General features: G+C 49.1%; 1 protein-coding gene across 1 annotated transcript; it reads right to left on the bottom strand.

Moving 5' to 3' along the window:
- Positions 1-332: 332 nt before the first annotated feature.
- On the bottom strand, positions 333-2,586 carry LOC129078117 (tripartite motif-containing protein 72-like). Its single transcript, XM_054582797.1, has 4 exons — positions 2,454-2,586; positions 1,777-2,173; positions 736-831; positions 333-647 (listed from the first exon to the last, which is right to left on the bottom strand). The coding sequence occupies exons 2-4, from the start codon at positions 2,164-2,166 to the stop codon at positions 402-404; spliced, it is 732 nt and encodes a 243-aa protein (XP_054438772.1). The 5' UTR covers positions 2,167-2,173; positions 2,454-2,586; the 3' UTR covers positions 333-401.
- Between the last annotated feature and the right edge of the window lie 10,102 nt (positions 2,587-12,688).

Here is a 12,688-nt window from a genome sequence, read left to right as displayed (position 1 = left end):
AGGATGGGGTGGACCAAGAATGCTAAGTACGGGGTCAGGAAGAATCAGAAAGGCCAAGGAATCCAGAATTCAAGGCCACCTCTAGCTCTTTGTCTCTGTGTAAATTAGAACAAGGTACCCCCTTTCCCAAGAACCTAATTCTATGTGGTAGATGATTGCCTAGGAAATTTACAAACCTACAAGGTCTATGGTGTGAATGGCGCCCGCTTAGATATAGTGCCCTTGTGCGGTGCCTTGTGCGATATCTAACCTAAACAACCGTAACAGCGGTCCTGGGGCCCACCCCTCCTCCATGTGTGACCCTGGCTTGTCCCTGCCTCTCTCTGGATCTCAGGGTCCCTGTCTGACCACGGGATGAGGTCTCTAGGGCCTGAACCCTGGCCAGGGGGGCAGAGGGAAGATCATCCGGTGCTCACCATGAGGAACTCAGTCTGAGGCTTGTCCGCCACCTCATCCAGCACCTTCTCCATCCGCTGCAACTGCTCCAGGTAAGAGTTCAGGCTCCCCAGCTCCCGCCGCAAGGCAACCCCTGCCTCACTCTGCACACGCTCTGCTTCACGGTCCAAGGAGCCCTCCAGAGCAGCCAGGAACTCCCGCATCTTGCCCAGCTGCTCCCTCACAGCCCCCTGGAACTGGCGCACTGTCTCCTGTGGGGTCAGACAGGCAAACGCACCTGGCTGGGGGCTCCCAGCCTGGACCCTCAGTCCCCGGGCTCTGCCATGCTAAGCCCCTCACCTCCACCTCCGTCAGCTGATGTTCCAGCACAGCCACGCTCTTCTCCTTGCGCATACATGCCTCCTGCAGCTGCAGCTTCTGTTGTGGGAGCTGTGCCTGGGGGGTGAGACAGAAAGAAGTGGCGCTGCTGCCCTCCCCCACCTGAACCTGCCCTCTAGGACCCAGCCTCAATGCTAGCTCCCCCTCCAGCCAAGCTGGCATCTTGCCATTCCCCTAACCTTGTGCCTTATCCTCCACTTGCCTATGTAGGTCAAGTTCTCTTCAGCCAGAGCCCATCCCCTCAACAGTCACCCCCCCAGCACAGGTCTTCATGAGGATGACAAACACAAACGTGATTGGGTCTCCTCCACCAGAGGGGTACGAAGTTGGCACACGCAGACTTCAGGGGGTTAGTGTAGAATGTGTGAAGAAGAAATGCAACCTCCTCCTATTCCTGGGCTTCACCCCATACTTAAAAGCAGAACGTCAGCGAAATACCCCAATCAGCCTCCCTGCACACCATGGGCTACCAGTCTGTGCCTCCTGAAATACAGGTTGTTGGGGAGGTCCTAATACCTCCTGCCAAAGCCACTTTTTGTTGGGAGGTGCAATTAGGAGGTTCCAGGGCTTCCAAACTTAGTTTCCTCTTCTGCAGAATGGGACCAGTCATCTGTACCTCTCTAGTGGCTGCGCCAAATTGGCGGCCTCCTCCCACTTCCCTTAAAAACAATCTCGACTTGAGCCTCAGTGCCAGTATGGGCCTTCGCATAGCGCTGCGTGCCTGGGCGCCTGGAAAATCTAGGTTTGGGCCGCACCAGTCCCACCAGGGCTCGCCCCCGCCCGCCTCTTCCAGGCTTCCCCCTCCGCCAGGTCCCGCCTTCAGCCAGTCAGCACCACCATTCCCTAGCTGCCTCGCCCCTCCCACGTCCCCCGAAACTCTAGGCGCTTCGGGCCCTGAAGCTCAGAGTCCAAGGTCAGTGCAGCAACCTTCTGATGGGCCCTCCCCCGTCCTAGAGTCCCATACGACCCCGACCCCCGCCGGAGGCCGCCAGGGTCCCAAACCTTGAGGCGTGTATGGGCTTCAGCTGCAGGCAGCAGGCGGTGGCCGCGGTGCGAACCCAGCGACGCACACACGCCGCACACGAGCGCGCGGTCCTGCTCGCAATAGATGCTGAGCGGGTCTAGGTGCTCCTCGCAGTGGCCCTGCGGCACCCGTGCCAGCCCCTCCACCAGGCGCGCCAGCTGCAGGTTGGTGCTGAGCGCCTGCGGCCGCGTGGGTGCCTGGCAGCACGGGCAGGGCGCCGTGCCGTCCGCCGCCGGCTCTCCCGCCGCACGGCTAAGGCAGGCGCGGCAGAAGCTGTGGCCGCACTCTGCGGTCACGGGCGCGTCGAAAAGCTGCAAACACAGCGGGCAGGACAGCTCCTGGTGCAGGAGGCTGGGCGCAGCCGACATGGCGGGCCTGGGTACAGGAGAGGTCGGTCAGGGAGGCTGAGCGGCCAGCCACCCAGCCCCAGCCCCAGCCCCAGCCATTTGCCTCCGCCCAGCAATGAGGGACGTTGTCTCAATCCTAGTTCCTAAACACAGAGCCCAAGTTGCAAACACAGGCTTACCCTCTGCCCGTTCCCTGTCTTCGCCCCAAATTCTCCAAAGCCCCCAGCCCTAACCTCCTCTCACCCCCTCAGGATCCCCAGCCCTCCCCTCGCCCGTATCTCCAGGCCCCCAGGATCCACAGGACTCACAGGTCTGGCTGGCGATCTTGGGCAAAAAGAGACTCCCAGGAGGCTCCGCCGGCGTCAGGCCTAACTAACCACAGCGAGGTCAGAGTTGTGTCTGAATACAGGTGAGAGGCAGGCAACAAGCTCAGGGCAAGGACAGGGGCCTCTCAGGGGCAGCTAGCAGTGGACATCACTGTGATGGGCAGCAGTGAATAGCAGACAGATCCTCCCAGACTGAGCCCTCGCCCCGGGACTATATTTAGCTGCCCTGCCTCAGCCTCCCATCACTTCTGGAAACTGTTCTTTTATTCTTTTCTTTTCATTTAATATTTTATTTAATTTTTATTGATTATGCTATTACAATTGTCCCATTTTTTTCCTTTGCCCCTCTCCACCCAGAACCCCCTACTGCCTCTGGCGAACCACCTTCCTTTGTTCATATCCATGGGTCATGCATATAAATTCTTTGGCAACTACACTTCCTATACTTGCTCTTAACATCCCACTGCCTGTTCTGTAGCTATCAATTCGTACTTCTTGATCCTCTCATATTTTCCCCCATTAGCACAGACACCCCTCCCCAATGACCACCATCCCAATGTTCTCCATATCTATGATTCTGTTTCTGTTCTGCTTGTTTGCTTAGTTTGTTTTTTAGATTCAGTTGTTGACAGCTATGTATTAATTGCAATTTTTAATGTTCATAGTTTTGATCTTCTTTTTCTTAAATAACATCCTTTAACATTTCCTATAATATTGGTTTGGTGATGATGAACTCTTTTAGCATTACCTCATCTGGGAAGTATTTTATCTGCCTTCTGATTCTAAATGATAGCTTGCTGGATAGAGTAATCTAGGTTGTAGGTCCTTGCTTTTCACCACTTTGAATGCTCCTTGCCAAACGCTTCTACCCTGAAAAGTTTCTTTTGAGAAATCAGCTGTCTTATGAGAACTGCCCTGTAGGTAACTAACTGGTTTTCTCTTGCTGCTTTTAAGAGTCTCTCTTTGTCTTTAACTTTTGGCATTTTAATTATGATGTGTCTTGGTGTGGATATCTTTGCATCCACCTTGCTTGGGACTATCTGTACTTCCTGGACTTGCATGTCTATTTCTGTCACCAAATTAGGGACATTTTCTTTCATTATTTTTTCAAATACATTTCCAATTTTTTTATCTTTCTCTTCTCCTTCTGGCACCTCTATGAGGAGAATGTTGGAATGCTTGAAGTCCTCCCATAAGCTGCTTATACTATCCAACCAAGGATTCTTGGATTCGTTTTTCTTCTTGCTTTCTGGTTGGGTGTTTTTTTTCTTCCTTATGTTCTAAATCATTGATTTGATTCTTGGCTTCATCTACTCCACTGTTGTTTCCCTACAAATTGTTCTTTATTTCAACTAACGTATCTTTCATTTCTGACTGATCTTTTTTATACTGTTGAGGTCCTCACTAAGTTCCTTGAGCAAACTTATAACCAGTGTTTTGAGTTCTGCATCTGATAGATTGCTTATCCCCCTTTTGTTTAATTCTTTTTCTGGAGTTTTGATTTGTTCTTTCATTTGAACCATGTTTCTTTGTCTCTTATTTTTGCAGCCTTCCTGTGTCTGTTTCTATGTATTAGGTAGGGCTGCTATGACTCCCTGTGTTGGTAGCATGGCCAAATGTAGTAGGCGTCCAGTAAGGTCCAGTGGCATAGCCTCCCCTATAACCCAGGCTGGGTCCTCGAAGTGTGCCTTTATGTGGGCTGAGTACACTCTTCTCTTGCAGTTGAGCCTTGACTGCTGTTGGCAGGTCAATAGGAGGGATTTATCCAGGCCAGTCAGTTGCAAGCACTGGCTCTGGCCACTGACCACCAACCTCCACCCTCTGTAGAGGATTCACTGTGCTGGGGAAGGGTGATGGTGCTCTGATGTGGTCTGTAGCTGTCCACTGGGTGTGCTGGCTCTGGGATTTCCCGAGTGGTGCAGGCCAAGCTCAGCCCCAGCCCATATTCTGCCCAGCACCAGCCTGCCTAAGGTATAAAGCCATCTGAGATGGCTGCTACTTGGGCTGGGCTTGGAGATTCCCAGGTGAAGCCAAGCTATGAATCTAAGCTGGTTGCTGCCAGTGCTAGGCCTGGGGCCATTTAGCAAGAGGTATGGAGACTGAGGGCTCACTGAGGCCAGCTGTTGTTTGTTTGAGAGGATTTAGGAAGTTGTCAAACATGAGTCAAGACTAGCCATTCACATGGAAAAGTCACGGTTAACAGCTTGGGTAAACCCGTAATTTGGGTGGGATCAGGCCTCAAGGGATCTCCAGGGCAGGGCAAACAGTGTTACCTAGGCTGATGGAGTCTCTGATATGGCACCCACCTGCTGGGTCTGTGGCTCTGTGGGGGGAGGGTTCAGAAAGGGACAATGGCCTCTGCTTGCCTTTCTATCTGGGAGAAAGCTGCCCCCCAGCTCTTTTCTTGATGCTAGGTACTTAAGTTCCTTCCTATATGACATTGGTGCCTTTTAAGCTGCTACCAGGATGCTGGAGCTCAGAGGGAATGAGTCTGAGTAAGTCCATGGGTGGGTTCTTTAAGAGGAACTGCTTGGTACTCCAGAAGTTTCTTCCACCAACTCAGTCCCTGCTGGTTTTTGCAGCCAGAAGTTATGGGGACTTATCTTCCTGGCACTGGAACCCTGAGCTTGGGGTCCTGCTGTAGGACTGGGACTCCTTGCTCTTGAGATGCCTCTCCTGAATTTTTATCCATCAACCTGGGTGTGGATCCAGCCCATTCTGTGTCTGTGCCTGTCCTACCAATCTGAATGGATGAGGTTTCTTTAATTCCGTAGTTTTCAGACTTCCATTGAACTTGGTTTCTAATAATTCTGAATAGTGGTTATTCTATATTTTAGTTATAATTTTGATGAGGTTTTGAGAGAAAGTGAGCTATGTTTACCTATGCCACCATCTTGGACAGTAGCCCTTATTTAATATTTTTGGACTGCAGTTGACCATGGGTAACTGAAACTTCAACACGAGTCTGTTTTTAAAAAAATTTCAGAGCAGTTTGACCAAAGGCACTATCTCATTCTCAGGGCTCAGCTTGGTTGGGAGAGTTGTAACTTCATGTTTCCAGGGTATGGCTTCATTACTCTCTGAGCTCGCTCTTCATATAACCTGTGTTGTTGGCTCATTGCAACATGGCTGCTACCTCCATACACAGTCTTCTTTCCTAAATGTATGTGAACAGAGTTCTGCATTCTAGTAGAGTGAAGGGTACAGACCTGCGGCCTTCTCTTCTCTGGTACAATCTCAGCAACCTGTCTACAAGGCATGGATTGTGGCCAGCTCTCACTGCACAGGGTCCTCTCCCAGGAATTGTTAAGTAGTAGCTCTCTGTGGTCAGGAACAGATAATTTCACATCAACAGGGTTCTGAAATCAAGATGCTTTTAGATCAATGGTTCTCCAGTGGATTCTAAGGATCTCAAGTGGATCTGCAAAGATTCTTCCAGTTGTTCTATGGGCATATCGCTTTGTACATTGATGATGCTCATTAAACTGGATTGAATTGATTCAGTACCCCAGAGCCTGAAATTTATAGCATAAAAGATTTCCAGGCTCACCTTGTACCTCCTTCATCCCATATCTGGAATCAGTGATTTGCCCAAGGAGTTCCTGGGCTCCAGGAGAGGGAGGGTAGAGTGGCCTAGAGATGCTTGAGGAAAGTCTGGGGTTGGTGATTCTGGGGAAAGAACTTAAGGAACAACTGCCAGGATCCTTGTGCTGAGTCATTCCCCATACTGCAGAAGCCCTCTTTCTCAGGCAAAACACTCCTCTCCAAATGGAAACTGTTCTAAAAGTGAAGACTGAGTGGCCAGGGAACAAGAAACACATGTCAAGGCCACCTGTCCTGGCCTATCCCACTGTCCCCTCCCCTGCCCAGTCTGAACCCAGAGCTCAGAGCCAACAGGAGACAGGGCCTCTCATACCACAGAGAAGAGGGAAAATGATTGGTAAGAGTCTGTCCTTTCTCCCCCACCCCCACTTCCAAAATCTCCAGCTTCCCCCTTCCCCAAGTGTGGCTCCTCCCCAGCTTGTCACGTGCTTATTTCCCAAGCTTATGGCTCTCCAAAGTCACACTGTCAGTATTATCTCCATCTGCAGGAAGACGGGACCTCACCCCACCCTGAAAGGTTTTATTCCTCTAGACCTGAGGGAAGAGTCTTTTTTTTGTCTCCCCAGTGTCCAGCACAATCCCGGGGGCAAAGTGGGCCTCCCTTAATGTTTGGAAAATAAATAATAGAGGGCTAGTTTAAAAAAATGAATGAACTGGCCCTGGCTGGTGTGGCTCAGTGGATTGATTGCTGGCCTGTGAACCAAAAGATTTCCAGTTCAATTCCCAATCAGAGCACATGCCTGGGTTGTAGGCCAGGTCCCCAGCTGTGGACATGCAAGAGGCAACATATATTTCCTGTACATTGATGTTTCTCTCCCTTTCTTTCTCCCTCCTGTCCCCTCTCTCTAAAAATAAGTAAATAAAATCTTTTTTAAAAGTATTAAAAAAATGAATGAACTGAATCCAGAATGTGCAGCCCTGGGAGCCTTATGCCTTCCTACATGCCTGTCCTTGAAACCTCAGTTTAAATTTCATTGAAAATAAAAATCAAAGTCTTCACAGTGGCCTACAAGGCTCTAACCAATGTGACACTATGCATCTCTCACCCCCACCCCAAACCTGCTCACTCTAGCCTTGTCCTTTGTACTTGTCATCCCCTCTGCCTAGAAAACTCTTTCAAACTCAAGTATTGCATGGTTTCCTCAGATCTTTACCCACTGTCCTCACTCAGATCTTTACCCACTGTTACCTTTTCAGTAAGGCTTTTCCTGACTTTGTGGTTTTCTTTATTGTTTTTAAATATTTTATTTATTTTTTAGAGAGAAAGGAAGAGAGGGAGAAGAAGGAGAGAAACATCAATGTGAGAGAGAAACATTGATTGGTTGTTCTCATATGCACCCCTACCAGGGACTGAACCCACAACCCAGGCATGTGCCCTGACCAGGGTTCAAACCCTGATCTTTCGCCTTGCTGGAAGATGCTCAACCAACTGAGCCACACCGGTCAGGGTGCTAACTCCCTGGTTTTAAATCTCACATCTCCCTTCCCTGTTTTACTTTTCTTCAGAACATTTATCACCATCTGACATGCAATATATTTTCTCATTGGTTTTCATCCTTTTCCTCCTACCAGAATATAAATGTGTTCACTTCTTGTCTCCAACTTAAAATAAGGTGGCACACAGCAGGTGCTCAATAAATACCCAGCAAAGGAATAAACACAAAAACTCACTGGGTCCTCTTTTGCCCTCCTAGTCAGAAAGAAGGTACTGAGAGAAAGTGTGACCTTGATTTGCTTTCTCCCTTGACCATTCTCTGTCTCTCTCAGAGATTCCATTTCTGTTTCAGTCTCTTAAATTCCCCCTTTGGACTCTCTCTTTGCCTCTCTCTTGCGTGTTTAATATTCATGTTTATGATATTTATCCCAAATGTGTGCACAAGGTGTTCTGGACCAGAGACGGGCTTCTCATTAAATACGTCACAGTGAATAGTAAATGTCTGCCCCCTCCCCCCACCCCAGGGTCTAGGATGATGCGATGAGAGCCTGGTCCATTATCCTATGAGAGTAGCCAGACGCCCCACAGGTGAGCAACAGGAATTATGTTTCCTGCTTACAAAGGGGAAGGAAGCCGCTGTTCCCCTCCTCTGCCTAAAGGTCTTACTTCAATTCTTTGGCAGGTATATAAATCTCCCCAGGAGTCAGCTAGCTCTTCGCACATCTTGGCTTTTATGACAAGTCTCCAAGTTCTGGACTTGTCTCCAAGCTGTGGGGCTCATTTCTGGAATGTTTGAAGCTCTTGCATGTTGCATGCTGGCCTGCTTTGAAAGCTACCCCAGGCTTCCGGGCACCTTGGGGGCTTAACCTAAGAACCGTGTTCAGGCTATAATCCCTTGGGCCTCTCATGAAGAGATAAGAGAAGTTTTATTATTTTTTTCCATCAGAGCAATTCACTGTACAAATGACTCCATATTTATTCTCATGATAGGTGAGCAGTCTCAGGAAGCTAAGGCTTTTTACCCCAACCTGAGAAATCCAGGGAAGTTTAATTTCTCCACTCTGTATCTAAGCCCCTGATTTTTCTTGCTGCCATTTTTGATGGCTCAGACTTGGCCTGGCGTTGGCAAACAAGAGGGGCATGGGGATAAGAGCGGATCTGGATCTGGTCTCTGAAACTACAAGCCACTTCACTTTGTCTCAGAAAAGTCAACATCCCAAATGTAGATCTCACCTGGAGTTGCCATCACCGCCAGGCTGGGGCTGGAGGTTTGGTCAATAGGAGCCGGAACACAGGACAGGGAGGGGCAGCCAACTCACTCATTACTTCTCTGTAGGTGGGCCAGGTCTGACTCTGACCCAGGGAAGGGACATTGATTGTCTGCAAGAGGTTAGTGGACAGGAGGGGCTGAAAATTATGTCAGGAGAGGAGGAGGTGACGACAAGTTCTGCTCACCCTAAGACAGAGCTCTGCGAGGTCCCTTGAGTCCCCAGAGCTCAGAGGGGGCAGATTTTAGTTTCCTGCCAGGGGTCCAAGCTCTCCCTCAGGGAGAGCTTCCCAAGAGCTGGAGTGATAAGTGCAGCAGGGGATGAGCACTCCATGCATTGGATAAATGCAAAAGAGGCCAGGAATTCCCTATCAGGAGCACTGCAGAAGCAGGTCCTGAATGCTGACATCACGAGCTCAGGAAAATCACCTTCCTCTCCGGGTTTCCGCATCTTCGGCTAGGATATAGGATAAGAAGGATAATAATGCCACCCCTGTAGGGCTGTCATGAGGACTAAACCAGACAATACAGACAAACGCCGGATGGTGGGCTGGCACCAAAGGGGTTAGGAAACGATGACTGACTCCACTAGCTTAAATCTTGACTCTGCTCCTCCCTTGTTGTGCAACCTTAGGCAAGTTATGTAACATGATTTTCTCATCTGTAAAATGAGGATTGTTTAAGGATTAGTATCAGAGTATTTGACTGTTATGAAGATTCAACAAGTTCATTTGTGTAAGGCTCCTAGAACAATGCCAGGCCCATAGAAGATGTTCACTAAGTGTTGGCTGTTGATGTTATTACAATTATTACTAATGGTGCCAATGAATCCTCCCGACAACCCTGTAAGGCCAACAATATCATCCCCACTTCACAGATTGGGAAACTGAGGCTCAGAAACTTTAGTAATGACAAAAGCACCTACTATGTGTCAGGTCTGTTCCAAGCACTTCACGATTCTTAACCCATTTATAATCTCATAACCTCATTTGTAACCTCGTAACACCTCCTCATTGTTCCTATTGTGTCCCAGGAGACACAAAGAGATGAAGCGACCTGCCCAAGGTCCTGGCAGTCTGTGGTCCGACCAGCCCCAGGAGGAGCAATCTGGCTCCAGCAGTCAAAGAGTTACTTTGCTGGTTGGAGGTTCACACCCAGGAAGCATTTTAACACCAACAGCTCTGGCTCTAGTCCAGGGGGCAAGGATGGGCCTGCAGTAAGACTGGAGGTTCCTTCCTACCAGGCAGGGCTCAAAGCTCAGAGCTTTGAGACTTCCCCCAGAAAAGGGGCCAAGGGAGACGTTAGAGGTGCCCAAGGCCCCTATACCCCACCTGCCCAGGGGAAACCACCCTGGCAGTCTCCAGGAATGATCAGGCTCTACCTCTACCTCCCTGAGAGACCCTGGGTAACTTACTGCCCTTCTCAGTGAGGTGAGTGCGTTAATGACATAGGATGCAGACGCCAGACGTGGGCTGTGACCTCCTTAAGTCACACAGCTAAGAGCTGGAGGGTCTAGGAATCAAGTCTGCGTGGGTCTGACGCCCCTTGTCCCCTGCTTTTCCCACTCTCCCATAATCTTCTGAATGTGCTTTATACATTCTGGAACATTCTGTGAAGAAAAGGAAGTTGTTAACATTACTGTTATTGCAATATCTGCCCCCTAATGATGTCTGTGGACAGCCTGGAGGAGGCACACATTTCCATATACATAATCCCGCCAACCATGTTGTCGATCTTTGAGGACATTGGGACTTTTAAGATGTTGGTTGGAATTAGGGCCTAGGAGTCAGGTAGACGTGGGTTCAATCTGTGTTTTCTCAGTTATTACCAGCATAGGCTTTCAGAGTAATTTCTGAAAACCTCTGTTTTCTCCTCTGTGAGGTGGGATAAACACATATAACTCATGGGGTTATTCAGAGAATTAAAGGAGATTATGAATGTTAAGTGCTGGTACAGTGCCCAAAACATAGCAAATTCAAAAATGAAAACTGTTGTTACTATTATTGGTCTTCCACCAGCAATTATCATGGGGTTGGGCAAGTAGTAGATCCTTAATACAGGTTTTTAGAATAAAACAGAGTCTTCAGAAACCTCGTGTCCTTCTGAGTTCCGAGTCTACAATGTTCACATAGAGCAAGCCACCTATCAAAAGGTGTAAGTTGTTCCCACTCAGTTCCAGCCTGAAACCACTGTAGGAGTGAGGCTTCCAGTCCTAGGAGAGGAGAGGCTGCGTATTCCCAGCCCCTCAACCATTGCCTCCCTGCGACATCACACCAAAGTTCACCACTTGCTCTGAGGCAGTGTCAGGTGAAAACCAGGTCTTCCGTGTCTCGGTCTGAATGTGTGCAGCAGGAATGTGACTGAGATTGGAGGCAAGCTTGGCCCAAAGGGAAAGGATCCTGGGTGGTGATATGCAGGAATAAGGGAAGAGGCACAGTGCCACACCACTGTGACGTGTCCTCAGCTCCCTCACCCCAGGAAGTCAGGTATGAGAAGCTCACCTTCTCCTCCTAGTCATGACACACACTCTTCCAAGGGCAATTTCCTGCAGCTCCAAAGGTCCGGTTGAAATGTGTTACATTGGTTGCACTGAAAGCCAAGGCCCCCCCACCCAAACAAGCGTTCAAGTGATGCAGTCATTGGCCATGTGACCAACTGGATCTCTGCTCTGTGTAGGCGTTGAATTGGGCAATCATTTTTAAATTCTATGGCTCAAGTGCACAAAGCTTCTAAGATTCTACCAAATGTAAAAAGAGCAGGTTCCTATGATTCTAGATTCTCGGATTCTTTTGCCATTGCATAAAGGCTTATCAAGGTTGAGTCTGTGCCAGGCCCTGTGCTGAGTGCTGTGGACCGGAAAGGGGCCTCAATGAGCTCAGTTTGGTGGGGAAAGTAGAGGGAATGGGCACACTGTGTGGTAAGCACTGCAGTACAGGTGGAGTAGGCGCATGCTGTGGACATGGACAAGCAATAATTCATTTTGCACAGAGAGGACAGAAAAGTCAACAGGGAAGAGTAGACAGGACAGGCTCAGAAGTTAAACCGTCAAGCTATGTGATCCCCTCAACTACATGACCTTGGGCAAGCCCTTTAACCTGAGCCTCACTCAGTCTTCTCATTTGTAAAACGGGGCTTCTATTCTGTACTCCAAAGGGACTGTTGTAAGACTTAGAAACAATGCACATGAAGGGTCATGGCCTAAAGGGGGGCTCCAATGTTTATTATTTCTCAGAGAAAGTGATTCTCGATGAATGCTGGAGCACAGGCTCCAACAAGCAGACCAAGAAGAAAACAAAGCCATGCAGAGAACAAGTGCCACACGTGCAGAGGTCCAGAGTCCACCATGGTAGAAGGTGCGGCTGAGGAGGTTGACAAAGGTCTGAAGGCCAAACCAAGGGGCTTGGACTTGATTCTGAGGCGCCGAGAGTCATAGCAGGTTTCTGAGCAGGGGAGGGACAGGAAAAGGTGTGGGCTAGGGAGATGTAGCCTTCTGGCCACAGTGCGCAGAATGAGTTGGAGATTCTGAAAGGATGAAGACCAGTGAAGATACACAGTAATAAACAGCCATGAGCCAGGGAATACTGGCTGTTGGACCACAAGTGCCACCCGTGGGGATGTTGGCACATAGTACTACCCAGCCTGTGTGGGTCAACATATATGAGGATGGGAGCAGAGCCCTGCTGCCCTTCTGGAAGTTCTCAAATACAACATGCTGTAGGTAACACGGCCTCGATCATCCCTTCATTCAGCAAATCTTCACTGAGCTTCTGCTGTGCAGCCTCTTCATGTTGGGGCTTTAGCGATGAAAAAAACAATGTCCCTGCACTCACAAAACTCACATTCTGGTAGGGGGATGAGTGCCAAATACATATATATATATATATATATATATATACACACACACACACACAC

The sequence above is a fragment of the Pteronotus mesoamericanus genome, unplaced genomic scaffold (genome assembly GCF_021234165.1).
Source record: "Pteronotus mesoamericanus isolate MK-2021 breed Mesoamerican mustached bat unplaced genomic scaffold, CSHL_Meso_final contig_72, whole genome shotgun sequence".
In the NCBI taxonomy this organism is placed as follows: Eukaryota; Metazoa; Chordata; class Mammalia; order Chiroptera; family Mormoopidae; genus Pteronotus; species Pteronotus mesoamericanus.
Note: the sequence above shows the minus strand (reverse complement) of the source record. Positions and strands in the feature narration are given on the sequence as shown.

Excerpts from the sequence above, each read along its gene's own strand:
- LOC129078117 (XM_054582797.1), bottom strand. The coding sequence starts at position 2,166 with ATGTCGGCTGCGCCCAGCCTCCTGCACCAGGAGCTGTCCTGCCCGCTG. Across the intron at positions 832-1,776 it reads AAGCCCATACACGCCTCAAG|GCACAGCTCCCACAACAGAA; the intron begins GTTTGGGACCCT and ends CTCACCCCCCAG. Across the intron at positions 648-735 it reads ATCAGCTGACGGAGGTGGAG|GAGACAGTGCGCCAGTTCCA; the intron begins GTGAGGGGCTTA and ends CTGACCCCACAG.